Source organism: Myotis davidii, unplaced genomic scaffold (genome assembly GCF_000327345.1).
Source record: "Myotis davidii unplaced genomic scaffold, ASM32734v1 scaffold6, whole genome shotgun sequence".
NCBI lineage: Eukaryota > Metazoa > Chordata > Mammalia > Chiroptera > Vespertilionidae > Myotis > Myotis davidii.
Window position 1 is genome coordinate 14,974,384 of NW_006383011.1, and position 19,598 is coordinate 14,993,981.

General features: G+C 47.2%; 1 protein-coding gene across 1 annotated transcript in view; it reads left to right on the forward strand.

Annotated features, from left to right (window-relative positions):
• Window positions 1-4: 4 nt before the first annotated feature.
• Window positions 5-19,598, forward strand: part of KCNK12 (potassium two pore domain channel subfamily K member 12) — a gene marked incomplete at both ends in the record, with an annotated part of 35,323 nt that continues 15,729 nt past the window's right edge. The window contains one exon of the mRNA XM_015557861.1: window positions 5-71. Within this exon, the coding sequence (XP_015413347.1) occupies window positions 5-71 (67 nt within the window). The remainder of the gene's footprint in view (window positions 72-19,598) is intronic.

The following is a 19,598-nucleotide window of genomic DNA, read 5'->3' on the forward strand; positions in this document are numbered from 1 at the left end:
CGACGCGCTGCGCCCGCGCTGGGAGACTTCCCCCGCTTTCTACTTCGTGGGCACCGTGGTATCCACCATAGGTGAGCAGCACGCCCCGCACGCGTTCCCTCTCCGCGCCTTTCACCTGCTGCCCTATCCACTGCTGGGCGGCTGAGTCCGCGTCCAGCAGCTACCCCGTCTCTCCGAATGCCCCATTGCCTACTTTCTTCTCGCCCTCTCTTCTTCGCCCGGTCCCCTTCTTCGGCCTCTTCTCTCTCTTAACTGGCTTCTGGTGCGGGAGGCCCCTCCCTGGAACTTACCCAGCGAAGACTCGCCTGGCAGCGTGGCCGGATGGGGTGGAACCCTCACCCCGGCATTGGCAGACCCGGGGGCCGCCTGCGCTCCAGCACCGGCCAGCTCCATGCCTGAACCTCTGTGCGACTTGTTTTTCCTCTATAAAGGACCCGTGAGCACATGGGCCTTCTGCTTCCTTTCTATTTCTCACCACCACCACCCCGCCCCCCGCACCCCTTCCTGCCGCCTCAGTTTCTTCATATAAATAATTTGGAAAGCCCCTTCTCTCCACTCAGCGTTTTACTCTCCTCTCTCCCTTTTTCCACGCGTTCTCCCCTCAGCAGCCTCTAGCCCAGCGGTTCTCAACCTGTTGGTCGCCAACCTGTGAGTCGTGACCTCTTTGGGGGTCGAACGACCCTTTCACAGGGGTCGCCTAAGACCATCGGAAAACATATATATAATTACATATTGTTTTTGTGATTAATCACTATGCTTTAATTATGTTCAATTTGTAACAATGAAAATACATCCTGCATATCAGATATTTACATTACGATTCATAACAGTAGCAAAATTACAGTAATGAAGTAGCAACGAAAATAATTTTATGGTTGGGGGTCACCACAACATGAGAACTGTATTAAAGGGTCACGGCATTAGGAAGGTTGAGAACCACTGCTCTAGCCCTTTTATCTGAGCAATGCGACCACTCTCCCCAGAATCCCTTTCCTAGATCCCCTCCCCACCTGCTTTTCCTAGAGTCCACACTGCCCCCTCCTCACAGAAAAGCTGGGTGACTTGGAGGCCAGACTTCACCTCCTCTTGTTCCGGGCCACCCTTGGTTTTCTCTCCCTCCTCTGCACGCCCCACCCCCAACTTTCCCTCCAATTTGTCGACTTCTCTTCTTTGCTACCTTGACACTTTTTCCAACCAATAGCAGCACCAAGGGGTAACTTGGGCGGGGTGGGGAGGGGGGGGTAGTATTTCAGAGAGTGCCATCATCCCTTCTCTCTCTCTTTTTTTAAAAAAATATTTTTATTGATTTCAGAGAGGGAGAGAGAGATAGAAACATCAATGATGAGAGAGAATCATTGATTGGCTGTCTCCTGCATGCCCCACACTGGGGATCAAGCCTGCAACCCTGGCATGTGCCCTGACCGGGAATCAAACTGAGACCTCCTGGTTCATAGGTTGATGCTCAACCACTGAGCCATGCTGGCCAAGCTCCTTCTTTCTTTTTGGTATTAACAGCTCATGGTTTCACCACCTTACAAAAAATGTTTTGTAAGTACTCTTTGAGGCCCCCTACTTTTCCCACTCCCCCCTCCTTTGAGCTTCTTCTGTAGAGATCCAGGAGCCACCACTGCTCCCCATTCCACCCCACCCTCTCTTCTCCTTTCATCCACTTTCCCCATTTCCCCCATGTCCCTGGCCCCTGGGTGTCACATGAAACAGACCTCCTTCCCAGTTACTGTACAGGGTGCAGAGTAAACACAAGCTTTCATTTTGGCAAAATTGTGTGTGTGTCCAATCCTGCTTGGAGTCCCAGAGTGGGAGAAGGCACTGGGCTGCTTGGGCCTCTAGTAGTTTTGGAGGAGGGGGCTGGATTCACTGGGCTGAGAACTGAGGGATTTCATAGACACGCCTTCCATGGGTGGGTTCTGGTCTGGCTTGGTATGCCAGCCTAGACTGGGGGGCACGGACTAACTGACCAGCGTAAGCCATCACCGATGGCTGCTGGGAGGCAGAAAGACGGCATCCATGCGCAGGATGTGAGCAGCTGGAGATGTCTCGCTCAGTGTGTATGTATCGTTTACTAAAAGGCTTCCTTTCCTTCAATGATTTTTCATGTGTCATGCTTGATCTGATTATTTTAAGCTAAAAAAGGCAAATATGGCCCAATTCCAATGCACAAATTGGATAAAAAATACCCTCAAAAAGCCATATCATGTTGTTATGGAGATTGAAGATATAAAATGACCCCCTCAAAAAAATCCCCTTTAAAGAGCTGCATCAAGTTGCTATAGCAACTAGAGTGTTTATTTAAGTGCTTTAAAAGTACTGAGGATGCTTCGTCCTGAAGGATGACATCATGTGTTCATAGCTCATTATTGATTTGTGCTCCGCCTTTTGTAAACACACCTTTTGCTCTCCTCCACCCTAGACACACACCTGTGCACATATTGGGAGGCCACCGCATTTCTCTCCCAGTGACAAAGGAAAAGGTTAGCAGGATCCTCTTTCCCAATGGGCTGTGAGTTCATACAGACCGGGCTCCATTCCTGGGACCTGCTGTCTTGGCTTTGATAAGCTCCCATTAATTTCTTCATTCACTGCCCAGCCATAGCTTCAAAAGCTTCTCTCAAGCTTTCTGCACAAAAAATCAAGTCAGTGTTTTGGCAAATTGTTCCAAGCCCCAGCCTTTAATCTACTGGCAGGAATGGCTGTTCTTTAGGCAAGTGGAAAAGAACTGTGTTCTCTTTCTCGATTTGTGTCTTTTGGAGGTAGGCAAGCAGTGTCGGAGGGCTACACAGAAGCGTGTGGCTGTGTTACGAATGACCCAACATTGTTTTCCAAAATCTGCTACAGGAAAACATGCATCCCTGAGAGTTGCTGCACTCAGGGACCAGAACCTGCTTGTGGACAGCTCAGCACTGCATGAGCCCCTTGCAGGGACTGCCAAGATAGCAGCACGGGTAGCATGATCTGGGGCAGTGGTTCATATTGGTCAGATAGGTTCTGCTGAATCCCAAAGTAGCATGATTGTCATTTCAGCCTTCTCTTGCAAAATATACTTGGATGCGATTTAAGTAAAGACCTACTTATGTCACTTCCTTTTCTGCTCACAGCGTTCCTTCCCCTTAAATGCCCTGAGTCTTCAGAGACAGTGATTACTATTACTGGTGCTTTTATGGATTCAGCGGCTCTGGGAGCCAAAACTCAGTCCAAAATGGGCACAGGATCCTCTATCTGCTACCTTGCCCAGTGAAGAGAGAAAGTAGCGTGCACTCAGTTTTATTTGATTAGTGAACTATAACAGCATGAATGGTCCATGCAGCCGTGTGAACATTTTGAGTGTGTGTTGTGCAGACCCAGCTAAATGATTCATCTAGACCAGTGATTGCGAACCTATGACAAGCGTGTCAGAGGTGACACGAGAACTCATTTTTTTGGTTGATTTTTCTTTGTTAAATGGCATTTAAATATATAAAATAAATATCAAAAATATAAGTCTTTGTATTACTATGGTTTCAAATATCAAAAAATTTCTATATCTGACACGGCACCAGAGTTAAGTTAGGGTTTTTCAAAATGCTGACATGCCGAGCTCAAAAGGTTCGCCATCACTGATCTAGACTTTAGTATAGAAAAACCCTTCCTTCCTTCATTACATAAACTTGATGTATTGTGTATGTCAGACCTGGTGCTATGTTTTGAATAATTAAAGCTTATTCTACCAGGCAAAGGTGAAAGCATATTACAACATGGCCAGTAAATCGATAATTAGAACAAGAAGGGGACCTTTGGTCCAGTCCCATGTAGCCCAGAATGTGAGGGCACTTGTCTCAGATCACAGTTAATTGTGTGTTCAGCTGGGTCCAGAATCCAAGTTAAGTAGTGTTTGTTCTACCAATTTCATGCATATCATTGGGTTGCACATTCTTGTTTAAGACTGAAGTATTTAATAATGGATGTGTGGCCCTGGCCGGTGTGCTCCATGGTTAGAGTGTTGACCCTGGGCACTGAAGGGTCACAGGTTTGATTCCCGATCAAGGGCATGTACCTGGACTGCAGGTTTGAACCCCAGCCCCAGTTGGGGCATGTGCAGGAGGCAACCAATCTCCAATCTCTCACATCGATGTATCAATGTCTCTCTCTCTCTCTCTCTCTCACTCTCTCTCTCTCTCTCTTTCTCTCACCCCCCCCTTATCCCTCCCTCCCTTCACTTTCTCTAAAATCAATGGAGAAAATATCCTCAGGTGAGGATTAGCAACAACAATAAAAATAATGGATGTGTGGGTATGGGTGTGCCCTTTCTCGAGCCATCAGGGCAGGGCTGGGCAGGAGGACGCTCTGTTGATCAGGCTGCCAACTAATTAAGTCCAGAGAAAACTTGAAGGAACAGGCTTATCTTAAAGGTCAGTCTGACCAGAAGCATCTGGCAGGTCTTAGAGAGCTGGGAAGGCAAGATCCCACTGAAAAGGTCATCAGAGACTGGAATGCTAACAAGTGGGAAACATTCTAGTAAACTCTGATCCAAGGACAGAAGCCACTTGCTCTCGGTGTGTGTGTGTGTGTGTGTGTGTGTGTGTGTGTGTGTGTGTGTGTGTGTGGGGGCAGAATTGGGCCTTCAGCTAGAGGGAGACATAGAGGGAAAGTTCAGGTGTGGCTGTATGTACCGAGGAACATCATGTTAAATGGAACATCATGATGGGATAGAATGTTTGTCCTGACATTCGGCGTGAACAGGATCCCATATCCAGAGCTAGGCAGCTTGCAACCGTGTAGACATAAACATGTGTCCACACAGCACAGACCCCGTGAGAAAATTTGCCTGTGATTGTTCAATAGTCGCTGAGGCTGTATAGCTCAATCTGAATAGAGCAAAATAAAACCAATTTTGTGGTCTAAATTACTCATATTGATTGCTTACACTGAACTGAAACCCTAGGTAATTATTATTTATCCCACTTACGCTACGCCACATATTCCGAAGGGGTTGAAATCAAGTTTGTTTTAATGTGAATGTATCCATTTATTCACCCCTCCATTTAACAAAGTAACTTATCATAGATGCCTGTGTCGCCATTGGCATGTCGTTAGCTGTGTGCCTGGGACTTCATGAACTCCTGAAGTTAAAGATGGTGGCTTGTATCTTCTTAGTAGTAAGCAATATTCTTGGAGGCAATGCTCTAGCTCAAAGATATTTAAACAATTCAAAGAGTATTAATCCATCACTTGACATCCTAAAGGATGTTTTATTGGTTTACTTTGAAAAGATTAAAAAGAAACTCCCCACTGGGGTTTTAATTATGCAACTGCTGTCAGATTTACACATAGGGAGGAACATATTTAAAAGTCTTTCTCAAATGGCAGCTTGATATAAACAGAAATCTTTTTACTTCTTTTTATTAGGATTTCTGGCAGCATATTTCAGCTATAAAGCTAAAACCATGGCTCTATAGATGAGATGGTGTAGGTATGAGACTTGTCACTTTCAGCACTGCATAATTTAGCTTACAGCTTTCAAAATTAGGCACACTTAATTATTCAGTTGTGAGATTAGTAACAAGTCCTAACTTTTTTCCTCTTTTTTTAACATGGATTAAAAACATTTTTTTTGGCTTCAAAGGAAACATTATAAGACCGGAATATCACTACCACATTTGCATTAGACTTTCTTCTAACATGAATGTAATCCAGACAGAAGTGGTTCTGATACCAGGAATGAAATACATTGCCCAGAAGGAGAGCAACACCTTTCCTCGCTTATATTAATCTCATCAACTATTTTTTATTGAAAGACTAGAGGCCCGATGCACGAAATTTGTGCAAGAGTAGGCCTTCCTTCCCTCCAGCTGCTGGGAGGCACCCAGGACCTGGGCTTCTCTCACAGCCCCAGCACAGAAGTGGTTCTGATACCAGGAATGAAATACATTGCCCAGAAGGAGAGCAACACCTTTCCTCGCTTATATTAATCTCATCAACTATTTTTTATTGAAAGACTAGAGGCCCGATGCACGAAATTTGTGCAAGAGTAGGCCTTCCTTCCCTCCAGCTGCTGGGAGGCACCCAGGACCTGGGCTTCTCTCACAGCCCCAGCTTCATCCACAGAGAGGCTGGGTGGGCTGGCCAATCGCTGCTGCGCCGCCCGGCTGCCCCAGGTCAGGTCGCACACGGACACCCGCTGCCCTGGGTCGCAGATAGCAGGCCCGGATGGAAGCAGGGCAGGCAGGATGACGCTGTCCTGCCCCACTGCCCCGGGTCACAAATAGCAGGCCCAGATGGCGGCGGGACAGGTGGGATGGCACTGTCCCACTCTGCCTGCAGTATGCAAATTAGCCGCCATCTTTGTTGGTGGTTAATTTGCATATTGCGCTGATTAGCCAATGGGAGGCATAGCGAAGGTACGGTCAATTACCGTGTTTGTCTATTATTAGATAGGATGATGCTATGACAACTTTTAAGGACACTTAGGGGAAAAACAGTAGCGTTAGATTTGAAGCTCTAGATGGAGAGCAGGAAATGCATTCTCATTCATTGCTCCATCCTCTGCTCCCAGCACTGGACCCAGCCCATGGTAAACACTCGATAATTATTTATTCCAAAGAATAAGGCAGCAAGCCACTCGTGATCCAACTGCCTTAACCCAACTCTTCATCTTTGCAGGTTCCTCTGCAGTTCTTTGTCACACCTTTTGTGGGGAGAAGGAAGGGAACTAACTGATCTGTTCCAAGGTGTTATCATCAGTGTTTCCGTTTCCACATAGCCTTCACATACCAGTGTTAGTGGGTGCGTGATATGTATTCCATTTGGCTGATGTTCTATAATTTACTACCCCTGTTGCTGAGGAGCTGGGTGGTTCCCTGTTTGGGGCTATTTTTAGTAATGCCACAGTGATCATCTTTATGCAGATCGCCTTTTCTTTGTGCAGTATCTCCTTGGGCTGAATTCCCAGCAGTGAAATTGCTGAGTCAATGGAACTGCTTGGTCTCTCTCCCAAGCTGAGCCTATACCTTTACAAAGCCTAGCAGAGACTGGACAGTTATGCAGCTAAATGTTTCATGGGTTCTTCATTTTCTTTTTAAGTATGCTTTTTATTGATTTGAGAGAGAGAGGAAGGCAGAGGTATAGAGAGATAGAAACATCAATGAGGAGAGAGAAACATCAATCATCTGCCTCCTGCATACCCACTACTGGGGATTGAGCCCACAACCTAGGTATGTGCCCTGACTGGGAGTCAAACCCAAAATCGTTTGGTGTATAGAACAACACTCCAGTCAACTGAGCCACCCGGCCAGGGCCTTAGGTCTGTTCAAGGGTGAAGGTCAGTGCTCCCACTGCCCCAACAATTATAGTGGGACTCCTTGCCATAGTATGGCTGCCTCAGACTTAGAGGAGCTGGGAGACAGAGCAAAAGGCCATGTGCCCCTGTGTTCACCCCCTGCCCAGGGTCTCCCTCAGACTTCTGGTCCTCCCTTTGCTTCTACCCAGCTCCAATGACTTTCTCAGGATCCAGGGTTGGGACAGGGGCTGTCAGTCAGCAAACCAGAAGGGGTGGGTGGGCACTGAGGTGGGCACCCTGAATAATCTTGACCTCTGACCTCACCTGAGGCAGTGGCAGGATTTTTATGCAAGAAAGGTTGGGAAGGAGAGGGTCTTGAGACTATGAGGTCATAAGACTTTCCACGGGATGGAGAAAACCTTTGCACAGTACAGGGGAGGTGCTGGGAGAGAGGGGAGAGAGAACTGAAGTCCATTGGCCCACACCTCCAGCCAGCTCTTGGCTGCCACCCTTCCTTTCTGGCTCTGGCCCCAGAAGTTCTACCCTAAACCCTGCCATTCCCTAGCCAGCCACCAGGTCTAGCTCTTCCTTAGGGGAATCTAGGCCTCCTCTGCCAGCCACCTGTGACTTTGGTGGAGGATGCTCTGGACCCTGTCTGTGAGTGTCACCTCCTCCCTGGGCTTGGGTTCCAGCTCCAACTCGGCCACTTACATGTGCTCCTGTCGAGCGGATGCACCTGTAACGCGGGTTTCCTCTGTAAAGTGAGGATCACAGTGTTTCCTGCCCCATGGGGTAAATTTAAGTATGAATGAGCTGATCTGTGCACAGTGCTTGGCAAGCCCTCGGTAAGCGTTAGCTGCTCAGAGCTGGGCTGGCCCCGCTGGTGAACCCTGCGCTGCCGCGCTGCACAGGAGGGACCGGGGCACAGCTCATCCCCTGCGGCTTCCTGGCCACCGCACTCTGTGCCCAGCCCTCTGGGTCTCAGCCACCCCTGCAGTGTGGCATCTGTCTCATTCTGATTGGCCACTGTCTTTGGGGCATGTTGTGTCCTACTCTATTACATAACTGGACTGGGAGGGTGCTTTGAAAAATGCATTTTCTTTGGTTCCTCAACTAGAATCTTTGAGTAATTTCTCACATGTGTCTCTTTAATCTTTTTAAAGAACATATTTGGCAAATATTGAATGAGTGATGGAGTGGTGGGTTAAACCCCCAGTGCTTCTCTGTGCACCCCACTCCCAGAACAGCGCCCTGTCTTGGTTTCTGGGTGGGCTGGGGCCTCTTGGCTGTGCTTGGACATAGGGGGAGGTTGTGGGGCTGAGACCAGCAGAGAAGCCAGAGGTGGCTGGGGCCAGGCCCCACCACACACCTCTGAGGTGGATCTGGAGTCAGGACGGCAGTGGAGGTTGTTGGAGGATGGCACTGCGGCAAACAGCCACATTGTGGTGGGAGCCACGGTGCTGCTCCAGGCCCCCAGGCCCAGGCCTCACCCTGCATGCTTCGCTCTGGGCTAACACAGCTCCCCTGATGGGTGCAGAAAGCATTCCCTGTCAGAGGTCACTGGGGGTAGATCAGGTGCCAGCATCTTCCTGCTCCATACTCCACCATGCCAGTGGCAAGGCCTTTGTTTTAGGGTTCAGGAGGGGTGACCGAAGCATCAGTGACCTCACTGATCATCTCCACACACGTGTGGGACCTGCTTGCCATTTTACTGTACTGTGTTTTCACCCATGTTTACTCAGGAACCTCCCCAAAACTAATGAGGATGCTATTATTCCATTTCACAGATGAAGAGAGAGACTCAGAGAGGTTAAGTGACTTCCCTGGGTCACACAGCAAGTGAGTCAATGCCAGGATAGAGGATTCAGGATGCTCAGCATCCTTTCTGCTGCCCCTGAGCATTACCACAAAGGGAGCAGAATCACATCCCAGTCAGATCTGCTGAAAGAAAGGGCAGAGAGCCTGAGGGTGTGAAACAAGGGCTCAAGCACAGTTTAGAAACTTGGATTTGGCTGTGCTGTGCTCCTTGCAGCCCCAGTGGCTAGATTGAACTGGAGGCTGCCTTCTTTCTATCCTTCACACCCTCACCTCTCCGTGAGGGAGGCCGCCAGGCAGAAGGAGAGGGTGGAAAGGCATGTGCTCTGTGCAGCTCACTGGAGCTCTGGAGCCCGTGTTGGAGCGAGCTTTGGAGGCCCCTTGCACCAAGCTGCTGCCCAGAGAGGGGACCCTGTGACTGGAGGGCTCTTAGCCTTGCATCTGGGATAGCAGCAGTGGGCAAGGGGAGGCAGAAACAGAAACCCAAATAAGCCAGGAAAGTCTGGGGACATGGCCAGCTCAGGCCCGGGCCTCCCAACGGCCAGCTGGTTTATGAGAGGCTCTGCCCAAGGTCATGTCCTGGAGGCACAGCTGCCCGATGTTAGGGGAATGCATGACACCAAGCACCTGCCAGTGCACTACCCTCTCTAGTCACTTACCTGCTGGCCATCCCCCCTCACCCCCTGCTCCACTCCATCCCAACCCCTCCCAGTCACCACCTCAGTCCCCACCTAAACTCCTGGCATTTTAAACCTCCAGGCCATTGCTCATGCTGTTCTCTCCACCGGGGATGCCCTTCCCTCTCTCTCCATCTTCTACTGAGTGAACTTGATCTTCAAGGCCCAGCTCAAATGGGGCCACTAGAATGAGACCATCTGTGAAGTCCCTCTTACTGCCCCCAGACTTAATGCTACGTGTTTGATTCTGTGCTATTTTCCCTGGCCATTATATAAGCCTCTGTTCAGTGGGGTGAGATATGTCAAAAGCTGGCCCAGGACCCCGCACATAGTGTCAGAAATTCCTTTCCTTTCTTCCTCTTCCAGATCAGGAGCTATGTCTCAGCAGCGTTTGTCACTGCCACGATTAATAACAGTAACAGCCATAATGGCAGCAGCTGTGCACTGAATGACTACTTATGAAGAGGGCCCTGCGTCTGGAGATGCAGATCATGAAAGCAAAGAGGTGGTTTCTGTAAATCATGGGGCATAGTGCTTGGCACGAAGTGGTGATTGATCAATGTATGTTGAATGGATGGAATAAATAAATGAGTGTGACTGCTGGGGGGGGGGGGGGGGGGGATGGAAAAGGCTGGGCCCAGGCCAGGCTCCAAGAACCTCCCAGCTCCTTGCTCTCCCTCCAGGCCCCTGGAGCCAGAGGGGCTGGCGGTGCACTGGCCCCTCTGCTGGACCTGGTTTAACGATCTCTCAACGGCTGGCAGGTGCGCAGCAGGCAGCCAGCTCATTCTGGCTGGGGCTCCCCTGGCGGACGCTGCTGTCTCCGTGGCTCTCTGAGTCAGCTTGTCTTTTTCCCACCCTGCCGGGCCCAGCAGGATCCTGGCAGTGAAACCAAAGGATTCTGAGGAAACCAGAGGATTCTGAGCCTCAGCCCCTATCGCCCAGGAGTGCTGGGAAAAGTCCTGGAAAAGGCCTGGCTTCTGATCCCAGCTCTCTCACCAACTCAGATTCCCCGTCTGGGCCTGGCCTTGGCGGCGGCCCCGGCCCCTAAAGAGCCTGCTGAGGTCTACCCCTTAGCCCAGTAGTTCCGCCTTGTCCCTCACCTGTCCATGGCCCACCCTTTAGAAAACAGATGTTGGCTCACAAATTGGACCAAAGTTTTATCAGTAACTAAACACAGTTCCACAAACCAGGAAAAACCACCACCTCCTCCCACACAACCCAGCACCACCACAATGCCTCCGAAAATACTCGGGGAGGCTTTTATTGGAATTGGGTGTCCCAGCTTTCTGGAAAGTTACAGTTAGAGATAAACACAAACCCTGAATCTCACTCTGTGTGACTTCTCCCTAGTCCTTTCCAAATGGCCACGCTCTCATTCCTGGCTGCCAAGTGTTCTGAATTCTGAGCTGCTAACACCAGGACGTGCCAGAAATGCTGCAGGGGCAGCCCGGGCCCAGAGGGAACGGAAAACACAAACTGCTGCCCATGCTGAGTTGGTTGGCATTTCCTATGGGGGCAGGGCGCATTTTGGAGACCATGCAGGTTTTGATTATTGGACTCTATTTTTAAATGAAGAGGGAGGAAGGAAAGCTGAGATGGCACATGAGCCCGCTTCGAGGGAGGCCTGGAAACCCGGGCAAGCAGGCAGGAAAGAGGACCCTCCTTTGTGGGCCCTGGAGTGGGACTGCGGAACCTGGCCCTCCCTGCATCTGGGAGCCTGGCTCTGCTCTTTTCTGCCGTATCTCCCAGTGCCTGGCGCACGGCTTGGCACAGCCAGGGGGCTCCAGGAATTTTTGTGGAATGAATGTTTGTCTCCCAGATTCCCAATTCTCCCTAGGCTCCAGTTTAAGAAAATCCCCATTTACAAAAGATTCACTCTGTAAACAAAAAAGCTTCAAAATGTGAAAGAATTCACTCCAGGCTTCTGTAAGTAACCCAGCATCCGAGTGCATTCAAAGTGAGCTGCAACATGCAACGTGTGTCAGAAAGCCAGCAGCTGCCTGAAGTCCCCTGACTGGCATTGCCAGCCTCACACAAACCCCAAATCCCTGAGGCAGCACAGTTCCTAATGACAGGGGATCGTGGCCAAATTACTAAGCACTACCCCTGACCCAGTGGGCAATTTAGAATCGAGTATGACAGAAGCTCAAGTCGATAGAGTGCCCTGTACTGGCTGGAGCTGGTAGGGCAGCTGGACTGTGTGCCTAATGTAAAGCATCTTACAAAGCCCTTTGAATCACATTGTTCAGCCAGGCAGGTGGGTATTGTTCATATCTCCACTTTAAGAATAAATACAGCCCTGGCCGGGCAGCTCAGCTGGTTAGAGGATCATCCTGACACACTAAAGTTGCAGGTTCGATCTCCGGTCAGGGCACATACAAGAAGTCAAACAATGAATGCATGAAAAAATGGAACAACACATCGAGGTTTCTCTCCCTGCCTCTCTCTAAAATTAATCAATAAATAATTATTTAAAGTTAAAATAAATACATCTGCATCATGGAGACAAATTGCCATGTGATGTAGGGGTTGGGAAGAGGTGCTGAGGGCCTGGTCCTGGACCCGAATTTCAGCTCTGTCATTGATGAGCGGGGTTGCCAGGTATGTCTGCTGCTCATTCCCTGAAGAAGTCGGGCTCCCTGCCTTCCCCTCCACCGCTCTCCAGTCTCCCAAGCATGGCCCACCCTAGACCCCGAGCTCACATTCCTTGACCATCTCATTCACAATGTTATTCTTGGTGCCACTCCAGGAGGTACTTGGTTCTACCTAGGCTCTTGCTATGACCAGTAACTGCACTGCCTTCAAGTTTTTGACTCCAACCGCCTCTCCTTCTGACCGCCCACCTCTCATCCCTCCAGCTCTCCAATGTAATAGCCTTGAGCCACAAGACCTGCGTTTTCCTACTACTATGTTTCCAGCATCTCTGGGTACTTCTTTTCCAACCCAGCTGAGATTTACTGTATTTCCTCTGCAAGGACCCTTACCTCCCTGTGCGATACCTCTATCCCCACTCTGCCACCATCAGAATGCCAGCTTTCCACTGATTCCTCCCCTGCACTCAAGCTGCTGAATGTGGCTGGAGAAAAACCACGCAAAGATGCTGACTGGTCTGAATTTAAATCAGTGACCGCTCCAGTTGTCAGGCCCTCCTTCTACATTTCTTACAGTGCCCCCTTTTCCACTTCCAGCCTCCCATACCCCCCATTCTCTAATCATACTTCATTGAGAAGATAAAGGTAATCAGACAGGGACTCTTATCTTCACCCCCCCAAATCCACTCATCATGTGGAGTGGTTTCTCTCATGATGGCAGATGAATTATCCACTCTCAAATGCCTGCTGCACTGGGTCGCATCCCCTCTAACTTTCTCAAGGACTCTGTTCTTGTCATTGCCCACTCCCATTCATTGTTAATTTGCCCTCCATTAGTATGCAAACATACTGTATTTTCTTTCTTCATGGAACCCTCTCTTGACCTCTGCATCATCCTCCACTACCTCTCCATTTCTCTGCTCTCTTTTACAGAAAATCTTCTCATAGGAGTAGTCAACTTCTCCCTTCCTCCCCTCCCTTCTCTCCTGGATCCGTGTCAATCAAGAGCCCACCCCACCTTTCCACTGAGTCTGCTCCTGTAAGGCCCGTAATGGCCTCCTTCCTGCAAATTCAGGGGTGACTTCCTGATCTTACCTTCTCAGCAGCTCAGTAACATTTGATACAACTGACCATTCCTCCTTCTTAAAATCCACTTTTCTCTTGGCTTCTGGGACATTGTACTCTCCTTTATCCTCCCCAGCTGCTGGCCTCAGTTTCCCTTGCTGGATTCCCTCCTCTGTGTGACCTCATTGTTGAAGGGCCCCATGTTTATTCCTTGGGTAGGAGAGGAAAAACTTTTTTTCTGTACCCTCTTAGGTTCTGTTTCTGGGGTCCTGCAAATTAAATTGACAAAAGCCAGAGTAACAGAAAAAGGGCTTATTATGTATGTATATTGGAAGGATGGGCCTTTATAGAAAAGAATACCCAAAGAAGCAATTAGGCCAGGGGCTTATACACCAGCTTAACGAAGAGCAATAAATTGTGCGGAAGTTATAAGACAAAGGAAAAGGGGGTTGGGCTTTTAGGAGTAGTGAATTGTGGAAGATAGATATATAGAGAAGCTAACGGAAGATAAAGGTTATTTTAGTAACATTTGTTTTGCAGACTTAATCTCATGCAGTTTCAAGTGATAGGAGTGTCTCTGGTGATTAAGAGTTTCTGGTACAGTTGAAGGGAGTGGGACATCTTCACAAAGGGAAATGTATGCCCTACATTTAGGCTGATAGGGGAAGAGTAGGGGCAGATGGGGGAAGAGTGTCTGGTGTTTCTCCACTGCCTTCAGTTCAAAATAATCGTTATGCCAAAGCTGTATATGTTAGGTGTACTTACTCTGATCCCTTCACCCCCATCTGTCTGCTGATGACTTCCAGGTGAAAAAACTCCGATCCTCCACCACACTAAGCCGCAAGACCACAAGTCCAACTGCCTCCTTGACATCTTCGTGTAGATGTCTAATACCTGTCAAAACTTAAAAGATCAGAATAGAACTCTTGACTCTATCCTATCACAGTCTTCCTCGCCTCAATAAATAGCACACTAGGAACTGCCTTGATCCCTCTTCCTCCCTAATCTCCCATATTCATCATCAAATTCTCTCAGTTCAATCTTCAAAATACATTCCAATTCCATCCACTTGTGCCCATGCCTATGGCAACTGGTCTACTCCAGCCACCACCGTCGTCTGTTGCTGGGGCAACTGGGTCAGTCTCTTAATCAACCCCCAGCTTCCTCTCTGCGTCTCGATGACCTCTTCTCCACACAGCAGCCTAAACGATCCTTCAAGGTGTCAATCAGATCAAGTCCTTCCTTAACTTGAAACCCTTCCATGACTTCCCATTGCAGGAAATCTGGCTCCTCACCACAGCCTGCAAGGTCCTGATCATCTGGCCCTGCTCCTTCTCAGCCTCACTGGTACTGCTGTTTTGCTCAACTCACTTCAGCTAAACTGGACTTATTAGACCCCAGGGCATTTGCACTTGCTGTTCTTACTCCTTGGAGCACAGCTCCCTGACTCTTAAACCGACTTCTTAACTGCATTCAAGCCTCAATGTCTATGGCTAAAATGCCACATCTTGAGGAGCCTTCCCTGACCACCATGACTATAGCAATGTCCCCCACTCACCTCCAGCCACTGTCCATCTCACTAACATGAACCATCTGGCTCATGTATTTGTTTATTTGTTTGTTGTCTGATTGGCCACTTCCTGCTCGACCAAAGCAGGGTTCTTGTCTCTCTCATTCACTGTTATATTCCCACGGCCTAGCCCAGCACCTGATGTTTGTTGAGCAAATGAATGAACTTCCAAAGCTTCCATTTTAACACCTATAAAGTGGGAATAATAAGAGTGCCTATCTCACATGGTCGTTGGGAGAATTAAGAGACAATGAATGTAGGTGCTTAGTCTGGCCCTGGCATTTCATAAGCACTCTAAAGTGAGCTAGCTTTTATTATTATTATTATTAATTAGTAATTTGGCTGAGGCCACAAAGTGAATGGCAAAGCTGGACCCTGAGCTGATGACATGTAAAACTGCTTTGGTAGGTTTAGGTCAGATCAGAGGGCCTTGCAAGCCAGACAGAAACGTTTTGACTTGGCCATTAGGAGCAATAAGGCTTAGCTATTAAATGTTCTTGAGCAGAAGTGTAATGTGATGATGAGTGCTTTAGAAGAGCATTCTGGCTGATTAGTCACTATTTAGTTACACCATTAAATTAGGCATCTAGTTAGTCTAAATTGTTGGTCTCTAGACTGCCTGGAAACATCCAGATAATTGTGAAATCCCTTGTTTTGGCTGTTCACCTCGAACATTTAAATCAGCCCACTACCAGCTGTCCCTCCACTTTGTGGGGAGCTTACGTGTCTCTCTGGGTAGAAATCCTTGAGGAGTGTGTACTTAGTTTGTATATTCAGCTCTGAACTGCAGTGTGATTCCAAACTCATTCAAAAGGATTGCCAGTGTGTATTATTTCTTCATGAGCTCTAAGTGGCTCAAGAGCTGTGATATTTATCATTGTGTTTTATAGCTACTGGCATACACACTTTGAACAAAGAGCAGAATTTGGCATCTTAGCAGCTATATATAACTCTGACAATGACGTCTGCCTCACAGGGTCATGGGGAGGACCCTCATATAATAGGCGGAGGGTCAATAAATGTTTGTTCATTTGTTTATGTGGGAACTCAGGATGCTGAATGCTTATAATGCAGCATGATTGGGCAGAGGGGGCAAGGGATAGGGGCCAGAGATTTCTTTTGCATAGTTCCTGACAAGAAGTCTATGATTTTTGTCTTTGTATATAAGTAACGTGCCCTTTTTTCCCCCTCTGGAGAGCGAGAGCGAGACACATCAATTTGTTGTTCTACTCATTCATTCATTCTTTGGTGGATTCTTGTATGTGCCCTGACCAGGAATCAAACCCACAACCTTAGTGTATCGGGATGATGCTCTAATCAACTGAGCTACCCGGTCAAGGCTTTCTCTGGTTGCTTTTAAGATTTTCTTTTCATCCTTGATTTTTAGCAATTTGATTTCGATATTCTTTGGTATTTTCTTTGTGTTTATCCTACTGTGGAATTACTGAACTTCTTGGATCTGTGTTTATAAATTTTACCAAGTTTTTTTCATATATTTTTATTGTTACACCACCATCTATTTTTGGACTTTAATTACACATATGTTAGACCACCTGATATTGTCTCACTGATGCTCTTTGCTTTCTTTCTTTCTTTTTCTCTTTTTCAGACTTTTTTTCTCCCCTCACTGTGCTTTAGTTTGGATAATTGTTATTGCTATGTCTTCAAATTCAGTCTTTTTTTTTCTGCAGTGTCTAAGCTACAGTTAATCTTATCCAGTGACATTTTAATTTCAGATATTGTATTTTTTTATCTCTACAAGTTCCACTTAGTTCTTTTTCATTTTGTTCATTTCTTTCCTCATTTTCTTTATCTTTTCCTTTATATCCTTGAGTGTATTTAACATATTTGTAACAGCTGTTTAAATGTCTTTGCTGTTAATTTCCTGATCACTAGCATTTCTGGGTCTGTTTCCATTGACCAATTATTTTTTCTCTTGTTTGTAGATTACGCCTTCTTGCTTCTTCGCTTGTTTGATAATTTATTAGAGACACTATAAATTTTCCATTGTTGGTTCTTGATTATGTTGTACTCCATCAAAAAGGGTTGGACTTTGTTCTGGCAGGAACTTAGGTTCCTTATACTAGTGGGTAAGTTTGACATTTTCCAGGCGTGGTCTAAAGGAGCCTTTCTTTGGAACTAATTTAGCCACACTATTCAGGCATAACCTTTGTGGGGTCTCTACTATTCAGTGTATTTGTGAAACCTTGGCACCCTGGCAGGTTGAAACTTGGGTGGTTTCTGGATCTGTGAAAGCTCTGGGAATTGTTTGGCTTACAACTCTAGCAACTGTTCTTTCCTGGAAGTTGTCTTTTTCCTTGGTCTTGAGGAGCTTCACCCTATACCCGTACAGACTGTTATTCAGCCAAAGATTCAAGAGAACCCCGACGCAAATTTCAGGAGCTCTTTCTCTTGATGGTTCCTTCCTCTCTGGTTACTGACTTTGCTATAGCTGCCTTGTCCTCCTTGAATCTGTCTCAACTCAGTGAAACTGCCCCACTCTGGGTACTCCTCCCTCGATTGCTACCTGAAAATTGCCTCCAGGCATAAAACCAGGGCAATCAAAGGTCTCACATTGTTTGTTTCCCTTCTCTCAGGTATCATAATCCTAAACCACTAGCTTTCCAGTATCTGAAAATAATTGTTTAGTAGATTTTATCCAATTTCCTAGTTGTTTATGGTAGGAGGGAAGTCTAGATCCAGCTATAGCCTCATGGCCTGAAGCAAAAGTAAGTGGTTAGATTCTAGGTATGTTTTAAAAGTAGATTGGTAGGATTTGCTAATGGATCAGATATAGGATATGAGGGAAAAAAGACTCTAAAAGGACTCTAAGACTTCTTACATTAGCCACTGGAAGGATGGATGTGCCATTTACTGAGATGAGGAAGACTGTAGTAGAATCAAGGAGGAGGGTGGCTGGGGGAGAGAGATGAGAATCAAGAACTTAGTTTTGAAAATATAATTTTGACATGTTATCCAACTTAGACTTCAAGTTAGATGTCTGTTGGATAGTTAGATATGCAAGTCTAGAACTCAAGGGAGAGGCTGAGATACATATTTGGAACTTTTTAGCCTACTAGAGGCCCTGTGTATGAAATTAGTGTGTGTGTGTGGGGGGGGGGCCTCAATCTAGCCTGCGCCCTCTCACAGTCTGGGAGCCCTCAGGGGATGTCCAACTGACGGCTTAGGCCCACTCCCCGTGGGGGACGGGCCTAAGCCGTCAGTCACACATCCTTAGCACTTCTGCAGAGGCAGCAGTGAGCTTGGCTTCTGGCTGAGTGGCGCTCCCCCTGTGGGAGCACACTGACCACCAGGGGGCAGCTCCTACATTGAGCGTCTGCCCCCTGGTGGTCAGTGCGTGTCATAGTGACTGGTCGTTTCGCCATTCCGTCAATTTGCATATTAACATTTTATTATATAGGATAAACCACTGGTTATTAACCCTGGCTGCAGTGGTACTACAATCACTTAAGAAACTTAGAGAGAGAAAAAAATCAATGTTCAGACTTGACCCTAAGCCTATTCAGTCAGAATCTCTGGGGATCAGACCTAGGAATTGATATTTTTTAAAGTTCTTCAGATTATTCTAATGTGCAGGCAGAGGTGAGAACCACTCCTAAGTGTTATTTAAAGCCCTGCCAAAGGTCAGCTAAGACAGTGGTTCTCAACCCTGGCTGTATATTAAAATTACCTGGAGAGTTTTAAAAAGTCTTAATGCCCAGGCCGTTCTCCCCTCCCCCCACCCTCCAACAATCCAATTGCATCATACTCTCTGGTGGTGGGGCTTAGAAACTAGTGTTTTGTTAAACCCTTCAGTTAACTCCAATGGACAGCCAGGCTGCACCCCTGATTCCAGGGGGTGATCAGGGGACCCAGAAGAGAAGAGATCTGAAGACTGAACCTTAGTGTCTCAAAGATGAAGGAGTGGCTAAGCTAGAAGGAGAACCAGGAGAGAGAGGGGTGGCAGGCTTCCCCCAGATGTCTGAACTATGGCTGTCCATTCCCATTTAAGAATTAAAAATAGAAGATCAGTGTGCATAGGTGGGGCTGTGGACTCGTGTTTCTCTGTAGGTCAGTGGGTGTTTCCCAGGGTTCTTCATCTCCTTCCCTTCCTCAGCTGTCACCTTCCCTGAGCTGCATCCTCCCTCATCACTCACCACTCATTCCCCGGCTGTCCACCTTCTACAAATCATGTTGAAATTCCTTATCCACTGGAAACCTCCATCCCCATTCTCAGTGTTGTTGCTGGTTTACACATTTATATCCCTTTAGTGTCATTTTCATAGGGTCTTAGAGGGAGAGCAGATAAATTCAGGTGATTAGATGATTATCTTGAACCAGAAATCTGCCAACCTTGTAAAATGTGAGGATCACTTTAAATGCTAGAAATGTTTTTACAGAATCCATATGATGGAAGTCACATATACTACTTTCGGTATCCATTAGTAGGAAAAATGCATATTGATAGAAAGTCTTCTGAATTAACTCACTACCACTTTTAAATGCATTATTGATTTTACATTTACATATATTTGGAAACTAATAGCACAAGAATGTAGGAGAAAGTTATTAGGGCTGAGAACAATGCTCAGTGAACAAATAGATTCAGA